The 19,038-nt window shown below is 52.3% G+C and overlaps 1 protein-coding gene across 13 annotated transcripts in view; it reads right to left on the reverse strand.

The window, feature by feature from the left end:
* Positions 1-3,833: 3,833 nt before the first annotated feature.
* The window catches only part of EFCAB6 (EF-hand calcium binding domain 6), a 291,734-nt gene continuing 276,529 nt past the window's right edge, over positions 3,834-19,038 (reverse strand). For 11 of the 13 annotated variants that reach the window (XM_055374821.2, XM_019018760.4, XM_055374819.1 and 8 more), the window contains 5 exons: positions 15,185-15,415; positions 12,444-12,612; positions 9,758-9,942; positions 5,872-6,021; positions 3,834-4,031 (listed from right to left, as the gene is read on the reverse strand). In XM_055374821.2, the coding sequence (XP_055230796.1) occupies positions 3,909-4,031; positions 5,872-6,021; positions 9,758-9,942; positions 12,444-12,612; positions 15,185-15,415 (858 nt within the window). In that variant the 3' untranslated portion in view covers positions 3,834-3,908. The remainder of the gene's footprint in view (positions 4,032-5,871; positions 6,022-9,757; positions 9,943-12,443; positions 12,613-15,184; positions 15,416-19,038) is intronic. The other 2 variants (XM_063704724.1, XM_063704726.1) reach the window with 2 other exon arrangements.

Raw genomic sequence — 19,038 nt, forward strand, 5'->3', positions numbered from 1 at the left:
CTGAAATTGGCTGGTCGTGTGCTGTCTTTCTTTTCCATTAGAGCTCTAACACATAAACCAGTTATTTAAACATTTTTCTAATGGTTCCAAAATCTGTCATGTTTGAGTCTGATTCTTGTGATTGCTTTGTCTTCTCAAACTGTTTTTATAATTGCCCTTGGTATACCTCAAAATTTTTTGTTGAAAGCCAGACATTTGTATAGCAGGGCCCAGCAAACTTGCTCTGTGGAGGATCAGATAGTAAATATTTTAGGCTTTGAGGTCCACATACATGCAGTTGGTTGCACTTCTTGTTCTTTTCTTCCTTCCTCTTCCTCCTCCTCCTTCTTCAACCCTTAAAAATGATGGACCCTCAAGGCGCTGAACAGGTTCAGACTAATTGTACTGACTCAGCCTCAGGAGGTCAGGAAAGCTACGTGGAAGAGGTGGCTTTGAGAGTTTTGAAGGAATACCCGGCATTTCCTGAGGAGTAGGTGGAAGAAACTGCTGGTGCCAAGTGCAAAGGTATGTAAGAATCAGCACGGGGAAGCTGAAGTCCAGCACACAGGATGGCATCTGGGCACCCAGGTGGGGCCTCCAATGCTGAGGCACGGCACATGGGCAGGGCATCCATCTGCCCCTCACCACTAAGCATGCAACCCTCCATCATGGTGGGGATTTTAATAGGTTACTTTGCAAATTTGGGGACACACTTTCAATTTCTGGGGTTGGAATAACAGCCGGCAGATGCCAAGCCTTCTTTCCAGAGCTCATTGAAAGCTCAGTGTCACCTGATTTGTTTTTACAGGGGAGACTGCATTTTAAAACTGTTATGTCAGAGTGTGGTGCCAGCAGTGCTGGTGGGACATGCATGGAAAGATCCAGAACTTGTTTTGCCAGAAGCTGGGAGATGTGGCCAAGAGAATGTGGGTCTGACCCCACAGCCACCTCCTAGTGCTATGGGGAGTCCAGCACTCACAGAGTCCATCCACAGAGAAGCCCCCAACACCAGAGTTGCTCCCCAACTTGCCAGCACTCCCTGCAGAACCTGGTCAGCTTCCCTTCTGGGAAAGGGACCCAGAGGCTGTGCCCTGCCAGCATTAAAGCACCTGCTGTGTGCCAGGCTGGGGGCGCAGGTCAGTGTTCTCACCCTATGGGTGGAGTCTGGGCCCAGCAGTCTGGGTGCAGAAGGGAGCGACTCTCTGCCAAGCGGTGACAGCATCGAACGGGGAGCTCAGCCTCTGCCCAGGGGTTACAGGAGGATTGGAGCTGGGCCTCAGAGGAAGAGTACGCAGGCTGTGCAGATGAGAACAGAAGTAGTCCCAGAAGGAGGAGCCAGCAGGAGCCAGGGCTTGGAGGCAGGGATGTGGGCACAGGGCTGAGTGAGTCCTGGTGCTGCCTGCAGGGGAGCCTGCCCGCCCACCTTCAGGGCCTCTGACGCTGGCTTGGGCTGTCACTCACTGTCTGGGCCAAATCCTGCAAGCTGTGAGACTCTGGAAAACTTCCGGTACCTCAGTTTCCTCATCTGTCAAATGGGGATGCTCACAGGAGTCTAAATAATGATGTGTGTGAAGCATTGGGTTTGAGTCCCACACACCTGTGCTTACTGGGTGCTGGCACTGCCCTGTCCCAGCCTGATCACTGGGCACTGGCACTGCCCTGTCCCAGCCTGAGCCCCGCACACCTGTGCTCACTGGGTGCTGATACTGTCCTGTACCATCCTGAGTCCTGCACACCTGTGCTCACTGGGTGCTGATACTGTCCTGTACCATCCTGAGTCCTGCACACCTGTGCTCACTGGGTGCTGATACTGTCCTGTACCATCCTGAGTCCTGCACACCTGTGCTCACTGGGTGCTGATACTGCCCTGTCCGAGCCTGAGTCCCACACACCTGTGCTCACTGGGCGCTGGCACTGCCCTGTCCCGGCCTGAGCCCCGCACACCTGTGCTCACTGGGTGCTGATACTGCCCTGTCCGGGCCTGAGTCCCGCACACGCTTACTGGGCACTGGCACTGCCCTGTCCCGGCCTGAGTCCTGCACACCTGTGCTCACCGGGCGCTGACACTATCCTGTTCCTTATCCTGAGTCCTGCACACCTGTGCTCACTGAGTGCTGATAATGCCCTGTCCCAGCCTGAGTCCCGCACACCTGTGCTCACTGACTGCTGGCACTGGCCTGTCCTCAGCCTGAGTCTGGCATGCCTGTGTTCACTGGGAGCTGACACTGCCCTGCCTCTGGCCGGAGTCTCAGGCTGGTGCCCCTGGCCCTCACAGGCCTTCCTTATTCTGGGCTGAAGCCTCTCTCATGGGAACATCTGCTGCCCACATGCCCAGGTCCCACAACAAAGGTGACACAAGTGTGGTCCCACCATTTCTACAGATGAGGACGCTGAAGGGATGGGACCTGGTACAAAGTCACATGGAGGAGCAGCTGGGGTCCAGGGCATCTCTGCCCCGTAATCACTGCATGGCCCTGTTGATGTGCCTACTCAGGGTCCCCTTCCCCTTCCCTGAACTTGGGGCTGCCTGAGCACCCCGTTCCCCCTGCAGCGGTCCAGTCTGAAATGAGGAGGAAACTAAGGACAGATGGAAACAAAGGTGACCCCAGGAAACATTTTCCTGGAAATAGAAGGCCTGCGCGGGCTGGGCGGGAGCCTGTCCTCCCAATCACGCCCATCCAATGCACGGCTCTGCCACGCAGGGAGAGCTCTGCTCACCTCAGGGTGTGGCCTCATTTGGACCCCGTGCAGGGGCAGGGAAGGGGGCTTTGGTGGGCAAGGCCTGGGGACCAGGTGGAGGGGAGGTGCTCCCCCCACACCCCATATCCTGCCTGCTGCTCCCCAGTTCCTTGGAGAACCTTCCAGAAGGTGGCAAACGCTGCCTGAGTCTCTCAGCTGAGTCACAGTCCATGAAAGCGGAGTGATGATTTTCAAACTTCTCTTGTCAAACATGTCAGTTCCAAGGAAGGGCCCTCTCAGAACTGTCCCTGGTGGGGGTTACGGCCAGTGGCCACTAGGCTTGGGCTCAGGAAGGCGGAGGGAGGCCCAAAGCTCCAGGGGGTCTCACTCAGGCGTGAGTTGTTCTTCATGGAGTCAGGCTGGCCGGCGTGCCTGAGCAAGACAGGGATGGGGCGGTCAGTGCCTGTGCCTCTAGGAGCAGAGACATGGCCACCCTGACTGCAGCAGGGGGCTCAGATGTCCTCTGACCCAGGACCCAGGAAGCTGGGGGGTCAAAGGAGGCAGCAGTCCTTGGGTAATGGGGTGCAGGGCCCCAACTGCTCTGGACTGGAGGAGACACCTGGCAGGGGCCATGAACAAAACCTCCGGAAAGTCCAAGCTTTTAAGAATGTTACCGCAGAGGCTCACGCCTGTAATCCCAGCACTTTGGGAGGCTGAGGCGGGTGGGTCACCTGAGGTCAGGAGTTCGAGACCAGCCTGGCCAACATGGCGAAACCCTGTCTCTATTAAAAATACAAAAATTAGCTGGTTGTGGTGGGTGCCTGTAATCCCAGCTACTCGGGAGGCTGAGGCAGGAGAATTGCTTGAACCCAGGGGGCGGAGGTTGCAGTGAGCCGATAGCGCCACTTCACTCCAGCCTGGGCAAAAGAGCCAAACTCCGTGTAAAAAAAAAAGTTAGCATTAGTAATTATTTTATAGTGTCAAGAATCATTCTTGCAAAGATTATTTGTTCAGACTAACAAGTGAGGGTGCCCAAGACATAGTGGTAGCACCTGGCGCCTGGAGAGCAAGTGTCCTGTGCCAGAACCCAGGGCAGCTGTGCCTACCCCCGACCCAGAGACAGGCGGGCTGGGCTTGGGCTTGAGTTCTGTTTTTTTTTGAAAATTCATGAAACCCCCGAATTATAGGACTTTATTAGTCTTGAAACAGGCCCTGTGGCTGTCGTCCCGCTGGGCACACAGCAGGGGTGTCTACTGGAGGAATGCCCGGAGGAAGTCGTTGTAGGAGATTTTTGAAGACAGCGTCTTATCGTAATACTCCAGAATATGGAAGAACTCTTCCTCAGAGAGGTTGATGCTGTACTGTCTCAGGACCTGGAAGACAGAGAAAAGGGGCCTCTGAGGCTTGTTTGGTGCCCTAGGTTAAAGAGGCAGGCTGCCAGGAAGGGGCTGGGGGACACATCCACCTGATCCCCAACCCCACTTCCGATGTCAGCCTCCCATCTGTGCGCTCTCTCTATGCCCCCTCAACCTCTGCCCAAACAGGAAGAAGCCTCCAAGGGCAGCCCTGTGTGCATCTGGGTGTGAAACTGGAGCAGACAGGAGGTTAATCACCTTTGCCTCCCTGAGGGGCTGAAGGCTGGTCAACGTATTCAGACAAGGCTGATGGTCAGAGAGGTGGGGGCTCAAGGGGAGACCTGGCCATGCAGCCCTAACTTGGGGCGGAGCCTCAGGGTGTGCCCAGGCAGGGGAGGGCAGGGCCAGTGGGTGCTGAGTGCAGAGAGTTGCTGTGATGAGACCGTAACAGAGCCTGGAGCAGAGCCTGCTGGTGGTAAACCCAATACTGACTGCCCCTTCCTCTTCAGTTATAGAACCTGACTCTCTCCCAGGCTCCTCTGTATCCAGCTAACCGGGAACATGTCTCAGCCTCTCTTGCAGCTAGGTATGTTCTGGCCTGAGAAGCTAAGTAAGAATGTTATGTAGAACATCCAGGAAGCCTCGTTTAAAGGAGAGGGGCATGCCCTTTTCTCTCCTGTTTTTCCACCTGCTGCCTGGAATATGGCTGTGATGCTGGGGCTCCAGCAGCCACCTTGGACCATGAGGTGGTCTAGAGGAAGGAAGCCAGGAGTTGAGAACAGCAGAGCAAAAATGTGGTCCCTGATGATTGTCCAGCCACCACACCAGCTCTGACCTTCCTACCTCTGGACTTCTTTTATGTGGGAGTGAAATAAACTTTCACCTTAAGCTGCTATTTTCCCCGCCCCATTATGTGAAGCTGAAACAAATCCTGACGGACCCTCATAATATATAAAGATGAGGCCATACATTTCCTATCCACATTTGCGTTATAACTTGTTTCTAGGAGGAGACTGGAAAGCAGGGCTAGATGGCCCAGAGATCCTATGGGGCTGAGGTCAGCAGGCCTGGCCATTGGGCCCCATGGGATGAAGGCAGAAAGGGAAGCTGAGCCTGGTGTCTGAGACGGCCCCTCAGTTATGCCATCTGATCTGTGACTCTGTGGAGGGCAAGGTTTCTTTTGCCCCGTTCCCAGCACCACGCCCGAATTCCTGGGAAGTTGCCGGAAGGGAATAACAGAACCTGCCCTACTTCCTTCCTTTCTTTGCATGGGGGATAGGGAGAATCCCTGACTGAGATTTATACTTAACCCCGAAGGAAAGAGGAACGTGAATGTGGATTGGAAAACCACTGCGGGGTGTTTGTTAGGCTATGGGGGTGGGACATGGAGGGCACCCAGGGACATCAGGACAGATGCCCAATGGTGGAGCCCGGCTGTGTACTGCAGGGGCAGGGCTCACTTTGCAGGCCCCTTGGAAGGTCCAACATAGGTCAGAGATGCTCTTCAGAGCCTGCAGGAGAGCCCAGATGTGGGGAGAGGGCTCGGAGCAGCAGCAGCAGTGATGGCAGTGCCTTAAGGAACCTGGGCTCAGGCACTAACCCTGAGGAGCTGGCGATGGAGGTATGGGGCATCCACGCAGGGCTCCAGCAACCTTTGGGAAGGAGAACCCGGGGTCTGAAGGTGAGGCGAGTGGACCCAGGCCTGGATAACTTGGGGGTCCCAGGGAAGTGAGATCTGAAACAGCCAGGTCACACCGGGCCTTCGGCAGTGGGTAGAGGGCTCCCCGGGGGAAGTTTCTGGCCACTGGCATTTCGCAGCTGCTCCCTGCAGAGGCACTGGGCGCAGAGCTGTGCTCACCGTCCTGAAATCTGCGACGCTTAGCAGCCCCGTTCCAGTCTCATCATAGCTTTTGAACGTGCGCCGCATTGGCCTCCAGCAGTGCACAATTTTGGGCTGAATACGCAGCAGAGCAGAGTAAAAAGATGGCGTCTCAGCGCCGGCTTCTTTCTAGACACAAGACAAGAAGGAGTGAGGAGGGAGCTTTTGAACACGAGGGTTGGGGTGGGCTCCTCTTCGCCTCGCCCCCGCCTCGCCCCCGCCTCGCCCAGCCCTGCTCCGGCTTCACCTCCCAACCTGCTCCGCTGGCTCTCAATCGAGGAGGGAGCCTGCCAGAATTCCTCACAAAGATGCGCACCCGCCCCCTGACCATTGTGTGGGCTGTTTAAAAACGTGTATTACATCAGCCATCTCATTTACACCTCCCCTCTGGCAACCCGGAAAGAAGGCAGGTCTCTATCCCCACTTCACAGATTAGGAAGTGGAGACTCGGGGAGGTAAAGTGACTTGGGCTTTGACCCCAACACACTTCAGGCCACACCACCTCCCAGGGAATGCAACGAGATGGCCGGGCAGATACGGGCCAATTTGAAAATAGTTTGAGGAAAAAAAGAGATTTCAGTCTGTGTTTTCTAGTAAGTTATTATAATGAACAGTGTTAAAAAAAATTCACAAGGTTGTAATTATATCTAGTAATTAGACAGAACACTACACTGTGATTACTTCATTTAGGTGCTATTAGATTGAAAACAAGACATTTGAACATGATTTAGCCCCAATGTGTTTGAATATCACAAAGGTGAACGGTAGGCAACAATGCGTAACACATCTTGGGAAAGTTGAATTTTAACATAACACTATGTAAAACAGATGAGCACAGGGTTAAGCTGCTTTCATTTTTTTTTTACTTCATTTGGCACGTATGATGTGTGCTCCCCAGGTACCCACGACTTCATGAGCTGCCAATTTGCCCAATCAGCTGATCCACAGGTGGGGAAGAGAGGGTGTGGGGCTCACATGACCTCCCACACCACACATCACAGGGCAGGACCACCAGCCCGGCCAGAGCCCCCACCTCTGACCCACCTTGCAGGGAGGGGCGGCACCCAAGCTGCCTTTCCCCTAGGACATCTTTCTGCTGCCTAATGGGGTGGAGAAAGCTCCCAAATCACCAGAAAATGAAGTCCCCTTTTTAGCTCCTCTGCAGGGAGACATTTGACCTGACCTCCACACTTACATGGTGGTGGCCTTGGCAGCTGCCAGATGGGACAAGGGCTGTGACCAGGACCATGTCAGGAGCCTACTCTCTCCTGAAAAGCGTTCAATCTCAATCCACTCTGGTCTGGTGCAGGGATTTGAGGAGTGGGGGCGGGAGAACTCTTCTGAACCACAGAGTGGTGCCTTGGGAGGGGCGGGGGGAGAGTGCCACAGTCTCTGTGGGCTGACCCGCAGCACCTAGCACTACCCCACTCTGACCCCAGCCTTGTGGGGTTGCTGAGGACGGACAGTGCAGCTGGAAGCTGGGGACTGGGGTGGCCCCTTTCACTGGGGAGGGCTCAGAAGGGGGCACTGGTGTACTCTTCCGCAGAAGCCCGTGCACCTCCTAGCAAGCCCTTAGAGCCTCCACAGATCTCCAGAAGGAGAAACTGAGGCCCAGGGAGGCGGAGGAAGGATGGAATTGATGGCGGCCTTGCAGGCCACGTGCCTCCATGTTCTCCACGTTCGTGGCTCCCGTGAAGATGGAATAGGGACAGTCTTTTCTCTGTGCACAGAACTGAGCTGGCAGAACTGTCTAAAGTCTTTTTTTTTTTTTTTATTGTAAACTTGGTCTAAGCTTTTGATACTAGCTCCTGTTTGTCTAAACTAGAAGCTAGGCTAAGATGGAACCTGATTTTGCACAAAATTGCAAAACTAGCTGTGAAGAAACTTTCTGCATGGCATCTACTTAACTGTGGCTGGCTTAACCCACTCTCCATTCCCTAGAGTCTCACCACCGTGGCCCAGGCAGGTGTGGCCCTTGGGTGGGGTGAGTGGGAGCGGGGCCACGCGGGGGGTGGGGCCAGGGCCAGGGCTTTCAGCCCGACACTTCTGGTCCCTCCATCTGAGTCATAAGGTGGTCGGAATCAGCTGTGTTTGTTCCCCAAATCAACAGCACCAGATGTACTTGTACTTGTTATTTAATTCAGCGTAACTCAATTCAACGTTAATTCAGTACTAAAAACATTTTTTGGCTTCATGTTTTGGAAGGGCTGGAGCTGACGCCATGATGGCACTGGGTGTGGGTTTCAGTTGTGGAACTGTAAGTGGCTGAGAATCAAAGGTAAAAATCTAGAAGAACTGTGTCCCCTCCAGCTGCCCTTTAAGTGGCTTTAGATTTTCATTCCTCTTCAAAGAAACAGAGAAAACTGTAGACAATGCATAGTGGGTGTAGTTTCCGCCAAAAATGATGACGAGAGACTCCATCCACCACACACACCCAGAGGGAAGGGCCTGGCCCCATCTCAAATGGCTGGTGGATGAAGACCCTTTTAGTTCCAGTGTTGACCAGTGCTGTGACCCACCCCACCCCTCACTTTGCCTTTTGGGTCATCGGAGCAGGCACTGCCTCCAGGGCACTGTATGACACCTTGGTCACACAGACGCCTGGGAAGAGCCACCATAACCAGGTGTCTGCCACCTGAACAGTTGGAAAACCTGGGATCAAGGCTACTGGTTCCCATTCTGGGGTCTCCAGACCCTTATAGGGTTCTAAAAGGAGAGGAAGAAATCTTAAATTACTTTCAAGAAAATACATTTCTAAGCTGTTTTCAATATCCCCAAAACCTAGTAGAGGCCTTGTCTTTACCGCAGCCCTTGCCTCCCAGGTGCGAGCCCCCAGCACACAGGCTGTGGGCTTTTTGCCCCCTTCGACAGACCCTGGCTGTCTCATGCTGACCTGACAACTGCCTGGCCCTCTTGAAGTAACGGAAGAAATGGGGTGGCTAAGTATTGCTCACGTTATCACATGCGTATAGAGATCATCTGAGTAGGGTCTATGGGGGAGGTGGCAGCAAGGCCGGGGACATTTCACAGATGAGTCCTGGCTGGAAGCAGGACTGGGCTGGGCTGGGCTCTGGCCTCCTGGAGCCTCTGAGTCCACCTTTTCTGTGAAGCTAGGTGATCCGCAAGTGCGACGAATTAACTAAAACAAGGCTGGGTGCGGTGGCTCATGCCTGTAATCACAGAACTTTGGGAAGCTGAGGCGGGTGGATTGCTTGAGCCCAGGAGTTCAAGACCAGCCTGGGCAACATGGCAAAACTCTGTGATATGGTTTGACTCTGTGTCCCCACCCAAATCTCATCTCAAATTGTAATCACCAGTTGTCAAGGGAGGGACCTGGTGGGAGGTGATTGGATCATGGGGGAGGTTCCCCCTTGCTGTTCTTGTGAGAGTGAGTGAGTTCTCATGAGAGCTGATGATTTTAAAAGTATTTGGCAGTTCCCACTTCACTCTCTCTCTCACCTGCCACTATGTAAGACGTGCTTGCCTCCCCCTTCACCTTCTGCCATGATTGTAAGTTTCCTGAGGCCTCCCCAGCCATGTGGAACTGTGAGTCAATTGAACCTCTTTCTTTTATAAATTACCCAGTCTCAGGTAGTATCTTTATAGCAGTGTGAAAATGGACTAATACATCCCATCTCCACAAAAATACAAAAATTAGCTGGATATGGCGGCTTGTGCCTGTGGTCCTAGTTAGCTGGGATGCTGAAGCAGGAGGACCACCTAAGCTGGGAGTTTGGGGCTGCAGTGAACCGTGAACCACTGTTCTCCAGCCTGGGCAATAGGGTAAGACCCTGTCTTGAAAAATATAAAAATGAAAGCGCCCCTTTCCACCTGGCCCCACATTTCCTGCATGTGGGCAACATACCATTTTGTGTGCATTCTGGATCTTCATCCTGTGCATCAGTGAGCTTTCCTTTGCTTTTAGCAGGAGGACACAGCTCTGAATGAAGTCACAGTATGCAAATTTCCCGTTGTTCTTTAAGTCGTATTTTATAATGAGCTGCTGACACTCCTCTTTGCTTATGTCCAGGTTGAATTTCTCCACAAGAGCTACAGAAAAAAATGGCAGTTCAATTGGTGGCGATTCATTCATTCATTCATTCTTCACTCATTCATTCAACACTTGCTGAGACACCTTCTCTACTTCAGGCCCTGGCTTGGTCCTCACATCAAAGAACTCACGGTTGGTAGCTGGACATATGTGGAGACAGACATGTGACAAACTAAGTGCTGCAGGGAGGGGGACCCTGGGTCCCGCTGGCCCACACTGTCCTGGGTTTGCATGGTCACAGCTTATGGACAGAGACTATGGGAGCTATGACCAAAACGCAGAGAGGGAGGTAAGGGGGTGTTCCCCGCTGTGTCAGGGCAGAGTCAGGTGTGTGACGAGCAGGGGAAGGTTCCCTGAGCTCATAGTGAGCCTGGCTGGGGCTGGACTCTGGGGATGGAATTCAGACTCAGCCCTATGACCAAGTATTTCCTAACGGCACCAGAGACAGGTTCTCTAGCATCTGTTATGCAAGGCAAATTCTCGCTTTAAGTTTCCATTCCATTGATGATCTAAAAATATATACAACTTATTCTGGATACAGGGACCACCTTTAGGAGATAACAGCTGTGCAGCCTCAGGGGCTAAGTCCAGCTTTCTGATCAGGCTCATGTGGATGCTCCACGGGGAGTGTTGCTGGTGGCCGAGAGGCTGGCCCACCGGAACCTCTGAAGAGCAAGGCTCGCCCCACGCTTGGCACTCATCCTCATGCTGCATTCTCCTGCCAGTTGTAAAGACAACACTTCTCTGGGAGTGACAACTCATAATTGAAGGAGGCTTATGTAAGATAAGATTTGAGTTGAAGTTTCATAGACTAGACTTTGTTTTGACATCCTGAAAGAACAGAGTGTCAGGGAGTGGAATGCTGTGTGAGTTGTTGAGGCAAATGAGGAAGGCCAGTGGAAGCAGACTGCAGGCAAATGACACCTGCATGCCAAGCCAGGCCAAGAGAGGCTGCTGCACGTTCTAGAAGCAGAGATTTCTTTGCCCTTGCACACAGGGAAGCAGCAGCAGGTCACGGTGCCCGTCGGGACACAGCGGGGGCCCATGGAACCCCAAGGAACTGGCCCATACATGCCTCTGATGCTCTGACTCACAGAAGGCCATCAGCAGTGAGGAGAAAATACAGAATGACTTTTGGAAAGCAATCGGCTTTTTTTTACAGTATTGAATTTTGGAGGCATGACTAACATCTGACAAGCCTATCATAATAACTGAGTGGGGACTTAAATGAGTTCATGGTTGAAAAGAAAAAGCCAGCAGTAGCAATAAGGACAGTAACACAGTGAAGGTTTATCACTCTCAAAATCAAAGAATTAACTAAAAAAAAAAGGGAACACCAATATGTGTGACAACCAACATGTGTGTTTTGGCTTCAGCAAAACGTTATATTAAATCAATGAACAACATTTGAATATTACTGATTTCAGATTTTTTTATACTTAATTTACAAGTGTTTTTTAATAGGCTCTAACTTAAAGAGTTTACACCTGGTTTCATTTGTGCATTTTAAAGTCATGATTATGATAAAAGTAATTTATATTAATATTGGAGGCTCTCAAAGAAAACATTTTCCTTTAAAAGGAGTCTGTATATTAGTCATGTGTTGGGGGAGCTAAAAAGCCAAGGAGTGACATGGTCAGATGTATTTTCCTGTAATGTAAAATGTTGCATAAGCAAGATGTAACTGGGCCGGGTGTGTTGGGTCACACCTGATCCTAGCACTTTGGGAGGCTGAGGTGGGCAGATCTCTTGAGATCAGGAGTTTGAGACCAGCCTGGCCAACATGGTGAAACCCGTCTGTACCAAAAAATACAAAAACATTCAGGCATGGTGATGCATGCCTGTAATCCCAGCTACTTGGGAGGCTGAAGTGGGAGAATCACTTGAACCTGGAAGACGGAGGCTGCAGTGAGCTGAGATCATACCACTGTACTCCAGCCTGTGTGACAATAAGACCCTGTTTCAAAAACAAACAAACAAAAAACCAAAAAACAACAAAACAACAAAAAACAAAAAAACCAAGATGCAACATTTACTGGAAGTATAAATCCCACTGGTTTAATTTTAAAAGTTTACCAAAGTGATACATGCTGAAAAACGAAACAACATCAAAGAGTGAATGTTGATGGGAATGGAGCCCCAGGAGTGTCCCCTTCATCCCGCCCTCCTCAACCTTTTCCATTTCCTTCTGCAGTCAGAGTCTGTGAACATTCACACTCTGCCCAGGGTGGCGACCACTGTGATTTCTAAAGCTCAGAGTTAGTGCAGCGCTGACTTTACCATGCAGATGGGCCCCCTGCTGGGAGGGCCGGGTGATCGGAATCCTCCTCCATGGGGACCTTTGTATACTAAGCTGCGCAGCCCACCCAGAAGTTCCCACCAGTTTCCTGTTCTGCTGCTCCCTGGCCTCCACCCGGGGTGTGGCTTTGTACCCAGTGGGAACAGCCTCTTGCCACAGGGGCTGACCACATATTACCAAGCAGATAGAATCTGAACGAACCCAGGAAATCGGAGGCGTTGATGTCCCCCTGTCTGGCCACGTCCTTCTCCTTGCATTCTTTCAGGAGCTGGCGCCAGCAGCCCTGGATTCTCTTCCGGAGCCTGCTCTCTATGGGATCACAGTTCTGCAAGGGCGGAGTGCCCGGGATCACGGTGGTGCTCGCTGGAGTCTAGCAGGGAAGAAAAGAAAAGGCTCTTTTCACTTAAGATTTAAAACGGAAGTCATCAAAAATACCTCAATACCTCCAGTTTTGAGGTTCACAATTTTAGAGGCAGAATTAGCCCAGAAATAAAATGAAGAATAAAACATAGATGGTGATTTTACAGTGTAGCTTTTATTTCCATTGGTGGGCTATATGTACTTATGCCAAGCCATAATAACCAAAATAATTTTGGAAATAGCCATGTAGCCAAGGTTCAAATCTACATAGATGAGATGTAAACATATTTCTGGTGTGTGTGTGTGTGTGAGAATTGACAACGACAAATTTTTTCACTAGCGGAAGAGTCTTATCCAAGAAAGGGATTTACTTGTCATGGGCACGAGACATCCAATCCGTAAACATTAACAGAATATCTGTTATTTAGACATTATGTGGATCAAGTACGAGGCTGTTCTTTGCTTTATTGTATTTTCTATTTCAAAACAAGGGAGTGGCTCTAATCTAGCCCAGGTTTTTTTTCCTGAAGTCCCCCTTGACAAGTGGTTATCTAAATTAGTAACTTATGCAATTCCATTGGATTCCTGGTTTTTCTCTCAAACCTCTGAGCCTCCTGCATCTCAGTTGATAATTAGGTCCTTCTTCCAGTTGCTCAGCCTGAACCCTTAGAAGTCTTCCTTGACTCTCCCTCACCCTCTCCATCCCACATCTGATCCCTCAGGAAATCCTGTTGGCTCTACCTTGATGATACATCCAGAGTCTCACCAGCACCCCATCCCAAGCCACCATCGCCTCTGCTAGACCTCCTCACCGACCCACACCCCCAGCATCCAGAGTGTTTTTTGTTTTTTTGTTTTTTTTTGAAATGGAGTCTTGCTCTGTCGCCAGGCTGGAGTGCAGTGGTGCAATCTCGGCTCACTGCAACCTCCGCTTCCCAGGTTCACGCCATTCTCCTGCCTCAGCCTCCCGAGTAGCTGGGACTACAGGCGCCCACCACCATGCCTGGCTAATTTTTGTATTTTCAGTAGAGATGGGGTTTCCCCATGTTGGCCAGGATGGTATTGATCTCTTGGCCTCGTGATCCACCTGCCTCGGCTTCCCAAAGTGCTGGGAGTACAGGTGTGAGCCACTGCACCCGGCCCCAGAGTGGTCTTTAAAGAGTCCCTCAGATTATGTCACTTTGCTGCTTAAAAATAAGCAAAGGCTCCATACCCCTTGAGTGAATGCCAAAGTCCTCATCATGGCCTCCAGGCCTCCAGCCTCCTACTGCTGCTGTAACAGATTTCTGTGAATTTAGTGGCTTAAAACAACACCAACTTATTATCTTACAGTTCTGGAGGTCCGAAGTCTGAACTGGGTGTCATTGAGCTAAAATCAAGGTGCCCAGAGGCTCAAGGGGAGAATCCATTTTCTTGCCTTTTCAATTTCCAGAGGCTTCCCACAATCCTTGGTTTGTGGCCTCTTCCTCTCTCTCCAAAGCCAGCAGTGTTAGGTGGAATCTTTCTCAGATTGCATCTCTCTAGCCCTGAGCCTTCTGCCTCTGGATTCCCAGTTAAAGACCCATGTGATTACCCTGAGCCCACCTGCTTACTCCAGGATACTCTCCCCAAAGCCAGCTGATTAGCAACTTCTGTTCTGTTTGCAACCTTAACTTCCCTGGCCATGTAAGACAACATAGTCACAGCTTCCAAGGATTAGGACACAGGCATCTTTGGGATGCTCCTGACCCCTCTTCCCTCTGCTCTATTTACTGCCTTCTAATGTAATAAACACTTATGCATACTGCTTTTCTTGCCTATTACCCCTAAAAGAACACAAACTCCACAAGAGCAGGAACCTTAGTTCATTCTCAGCTATAGGAAATACCCAGCACACAGTAGGTGTGCAATAAACTTGCATGGAGTTAATGAGAATGGACTAGCCAAGGTCAAGGTCACGCATAGTGATGGTGGCTTCATGTGCATGGTGTGGCATTCTCTCAACCACCCTGTCCTGATGACATTGCCATCCCTTCCTGCAGACAAGAAAAGAGGCTTGGCAAGCCTGGGCACCTTCCTCCGTCCCAGGCCTGGGGTGGCTCAGCCAGGGCTCCAGGCTGTGCAATTTGACAGGCCTGGGCTTAAAATCAGGTCGCTCCACGTCTGAGGGACCAAGATCACATGAGAATGCCTCTTAGAGCCTCACTGTGTTCAACTGGAAAATGAGTATAACTTGCTTCAAGGGACGGTGGCCCGCAGTTGACCACAGGGCCTTGCCTTCTGCACAGAGTTGCCGGCAGCACCACTGCACTGCTGACAGGTGCCTCCCGCCCTGCCTCTCGCTCCCTTTCCCACCTTGCACCCGCTCTTGCCTCCTTTCCATCCCACTGCTCCACCGTTCCTATCCCCACGTTTGCCCCCCTCCCAGGGAATGGATGCTAAGGACCTGCCAGTGGGCTCCTTGCCTGTGCCCCCACCCCAGACTCACCCGTCTTCTCAGCCACTCAACCCTGGGCCATAGCAGGGCCCCCAAAGTCCCCCCAGTGGGATTTGTGGATGTGGCATGAGGAGGCCTGGGACACCTGGCAGGATGGAGAACTCACACAGGGGTGGCTCTGCGACTTTGACCCTGGTCTCAGCTCCTGAGTAGGCAATGAGAGGGCAGATCTGGTGCCTTCCGAGACGTCGGGGACACTGCTCCCTCTCTGGGCCACGGCTGAGTCACCAGTGGCCATTGGTGTGGCTGCTGTCTCGGAACTGAACCTGCTCAGGAAGTCTGGGTATTTCAGCCTCCCCTTGGCATTGACTGGCATCTCGTTCCAGAGTCTGTCAAACTGGAGAAGGAGCAGAAGTCATTTCCCAGGTGTCAGTGCAAACACAGGCAGCGTCGCACCTGTGCCAGCGAGAAGTGGGACGGGCCGGCCTCGCAGGAGGTGAGCACTCACGTGACTGGTGAAGAAGAAAATTAAAAAAATAAAACGCCCATTTGGCCTTCGCTCGGCGGAGGCCTTAGGAAGACTCTGGAAAAGCAAAGACAAGAGGATTATTCGTGGCTTCTGCAGGACATTTTTTAATTGAATTGGGCCCTCAGTGAGCACTTTAAGGCCATTAAATCTTTTGATTAGTCACAGTGCCTGAGCTGCAGTGTATTCGAACATTTGGGAGAAAATGCAAATCAGAGCCCCCACCCACCTTCATCCCAGGGAAGCCCAGTCAGACTCATTTCTCACCCTTCCAGGTACACCTGAGTTCTGCAAACAGCTCACCAGGTGACGCAGCCCTCAGCCCCTGCACTTGCATCCACGATTTATTTCACCCTAAGGGCAAAAAATGTCTTCTCACAAGATGAAAAGGGAAGCATTTGGAAAACCAGGGAGCGGTTTATGGCTTTGTATTTTTGCTGTCTGATGCCACAGACTGTATCAAAACGACACACCATGCAGATAGAAAAAAAAATGACTCAATGCATCCTAAATGAGCCACTTTTGGTAACTGGAGGGCTTTCAGGGAGCGAAGAAGAAGGGCAACTCCTTCCAATTTGATTTTTGCACAGCCCCAAAAACCCGACGGAGCCCCAGCCTCCAACACAGCTGATGGAGAGGCAGCCTCCAGAGAGGCGAGGGGAGGCTCAAACCCTGGTTCCTTCCTTCCCATCCTGCGCTTTCCCCTGGAAGCCTGGGCTCTGCCAGAAACCGAGTTGCTTCTGGGTCTCCACTGGGGTTTTCCAAAGCAAATTAGAGTGACTGTCTTGGGCTTGATTTGAATCCTCAGAAGAAGCAGGGAGAGGTACGGAAGTCGGGGTTGGGGGGTGCAAAGGCAAAAAGGTTTAGTTTGGGACAAGGTTCTCAATTTATCTTTTTACTTTTTATTTAGAAATAACTATAGACTTGCAGGAGGTGACAAGGACAGTACAGTGAGGCCCCTGCACCCTTCCTGCAGTTTCTCCCCAGGCTCTGTCTTAAGTGAAAACACCAAAACCAGGAGGTGGGCATGGGCGCAGTGTGGGTGCGGTCTGATGTCATTTTACTACATGTGTAGATTCATGTTGATTGCATTCTGACCAACGAGGAAAAACTATTTTGTGGAGAAGTGAGGGGACCTTGAGGATGTGACTGCGGCGTCTCAGACCTCACCGGCGCCAAGTACAGTAACCTGTCAGACAGGAATCAGCTCCCCCACCTCTGTGTCCTCCAGGACCACTGGCCAAAACCACTGGGCAGATGGCCCCCCTGACACCTTCCCATGTGGTGCCAAAACCACCTCTGCAGCTAATCTCTCCCCCTACCTCCCCTGGCCTGGAAGCTCCCTGCAGGGTCCTCTGAGAATCAACTTTAAGTGTCAAACATCTGGCAAAGGGGCAGGCACACAGCAGGTGCTCAATACATGTTTGCTCATTGCCTGAAGTTCCTAAGAGACTCACATGGTCAGACCGGTCAGACCCAGGGGAAGGATGCTTCAAGGTGAGGGCGATGGAAGGTGCAGAACCCTGTTCTGACCCCTCCTCCTGAGGCCCTCTCATGGAGCAGGAGAGGACAAGCCCCGTAGGGGAGGACCCGGTAGGCTTGCGCCCTCCTGTTTGAGCTGGACTCGGAGCTGAGGAGGCAGAAGATCATGCAGTGAAGGATAAACACTGAGGGAGGTCGGTGTGTGTGCTGACAGATGCCGTGAAAATGAAGCTTGGCAGGAGATAATCCCAGGGCTCCCACCTAAGGATCTCCTCTTCTAACAGGGTGGCTGGGGCTGGCCAACTCCCTAATTAAATTCTGTGGTGCAGGCTGGGTGCAGTGGCTCACGCCTGTAATCCTGCCACTTTGGGAGGCCGAGACAGGAGGATCACCTGAGGTCTGATATTTGAGACCAGCCTGGCCAACATGGTGAAACCCCATCTCTACTGAAAATACAAAAATTAGCTGGGCGTGGTGGCAGGAGCCTGTAAGCCCAGCTACTCAGGAGGCTGAGATGAGAGAATCGCTTGAACCTGGGAGGTGGAGGCTGCAGTGAGCCAATATCGCACCACTGCACTTCAGCCTGGGCAAAAGAGCAAGACTCCATCTCAAAAAAAAAAAAAAATTCTGTGGTGTGGAGGCCATGAGGGACCACAAGATTCCTATTTTCATCCTATTTTAACTGAAGAGCCTCAGAATGGGAGGGTGGAGGAAGCAGCACCGGAGGAAATAGCCCCCAGCCCGCATGTGGCCTCCAGTCTCCATGGAGGCACCTAGAACACCAATGGGCCTAACGGCACCAGGATGGGGGCCGAAGGGCACAACGAGGCTGGACAGACACTGGGGAGACTGGATTCTGAAAAACTGCCAGCCAGTGAGCTTGACATGAAACGTGGGCAAGACGCTGCTGGACTACGAAAGCATCAAAAGCAAGTGAGTTTCCACATCAGCGTGGTGAGGTCTGCGCATGCTCAATCATCCCGTCTCCTTGAGCTACCAGCTGAACCCTGAGAAAGACACCACCATGGGTTCCGACTCTGCTTATGATGTAGAAAAGCGGCAACAGAGGCCTACTTGCCATCAACAGGGACAAGCCAGGCAACCTGCAGCCACAGTTCTTCCCCTGAGCCCATGAGCGCGGGGTCACAGGGAGCCAAGGCGAGGGACAGAATTACACAGCCCCAGGCTCCAAGGAGAGCCGAACTTGCCACCAGCTCTCACCCCTGGCAAAGTGTGGGAGGAAGTGGCGGCAGTCACCGAGGAGGGGAGGAAGAAGTCAGTTCATCTTTGAACAAATTCTGAAGGCCGCGTGCAGGCTGCCGTGTCAGTCTAGGACAGCTGGGGGACCCAGGCACCAGGGCGGCTCCCGCCTGCCCCCAGCCCTTCTCCTCGCACCTCTGCTGGTGCTCTAGATCCACCTGCAAGCCCAAGGTGAGAGAGTGTGTGCGCGGGGCCACTTCTCCAGACCCCCCGATAGGATGTAGAAGCCTTAAGCTGCTGGGGAAACCCACTCAAGTCTCTGCCTCTAGGACAGGGGTAAGAACCCCTCCTTCCTCCACTGGGAACCTCACCCAGGCTCTGGGGGAGGGGAAGGATTGACATCCTTGCAGAATGGGCAGCGACCCCTTGGGCCCAAGGTCTGCTCCTCTACAAAGCAGAGGTCTGAGGGGATGAGCCCAATAGCCGCCAGAGACAGGAGGCAGAGAGGGCTGCCCTGGAGGGGCTGGATGGGGCCTGAGCGTGAGAAAGCTTCACCCGAGGCCCAGGATGCCTCCACCCCGTCAGGAGCCCAGCACCAGCAAAGGCAGCAAGAGAGGGAAAGGGACCCCTCTCAGGCACCGATGTGAGCCGAGGGTGGCGCAGGAATGCTGAGAAGACCCTCCGGCAGCCCCAGTCCCGCGCCAAGTCCACAGGCCTCTCTTCTGGCCTCTCCTAGTTCTAGACATTTCTCTCTCCAACCTTCACCTCTGTGTCTTCACCCCTCCTCCTTGAGACCAGCTCTACGTCCACCC

The sequence above is a fragment of the Gorilla gorilla genome, chromosome 23 (genome assembly GCF_029281585.2).
Source record: "Gorilla gorilla gorilla isolate KB3781 chromosome 23, NHGRI_mGorGor1-v2.1_pri, whole genome shotgun sequence".
Taxonomy (NCBI): domain Eukaryota; kingdom Metazoa; phylum Chordata; class Mammalia; order Primates; family Hominidae; genus Gorilla; species Gorilla gorilla.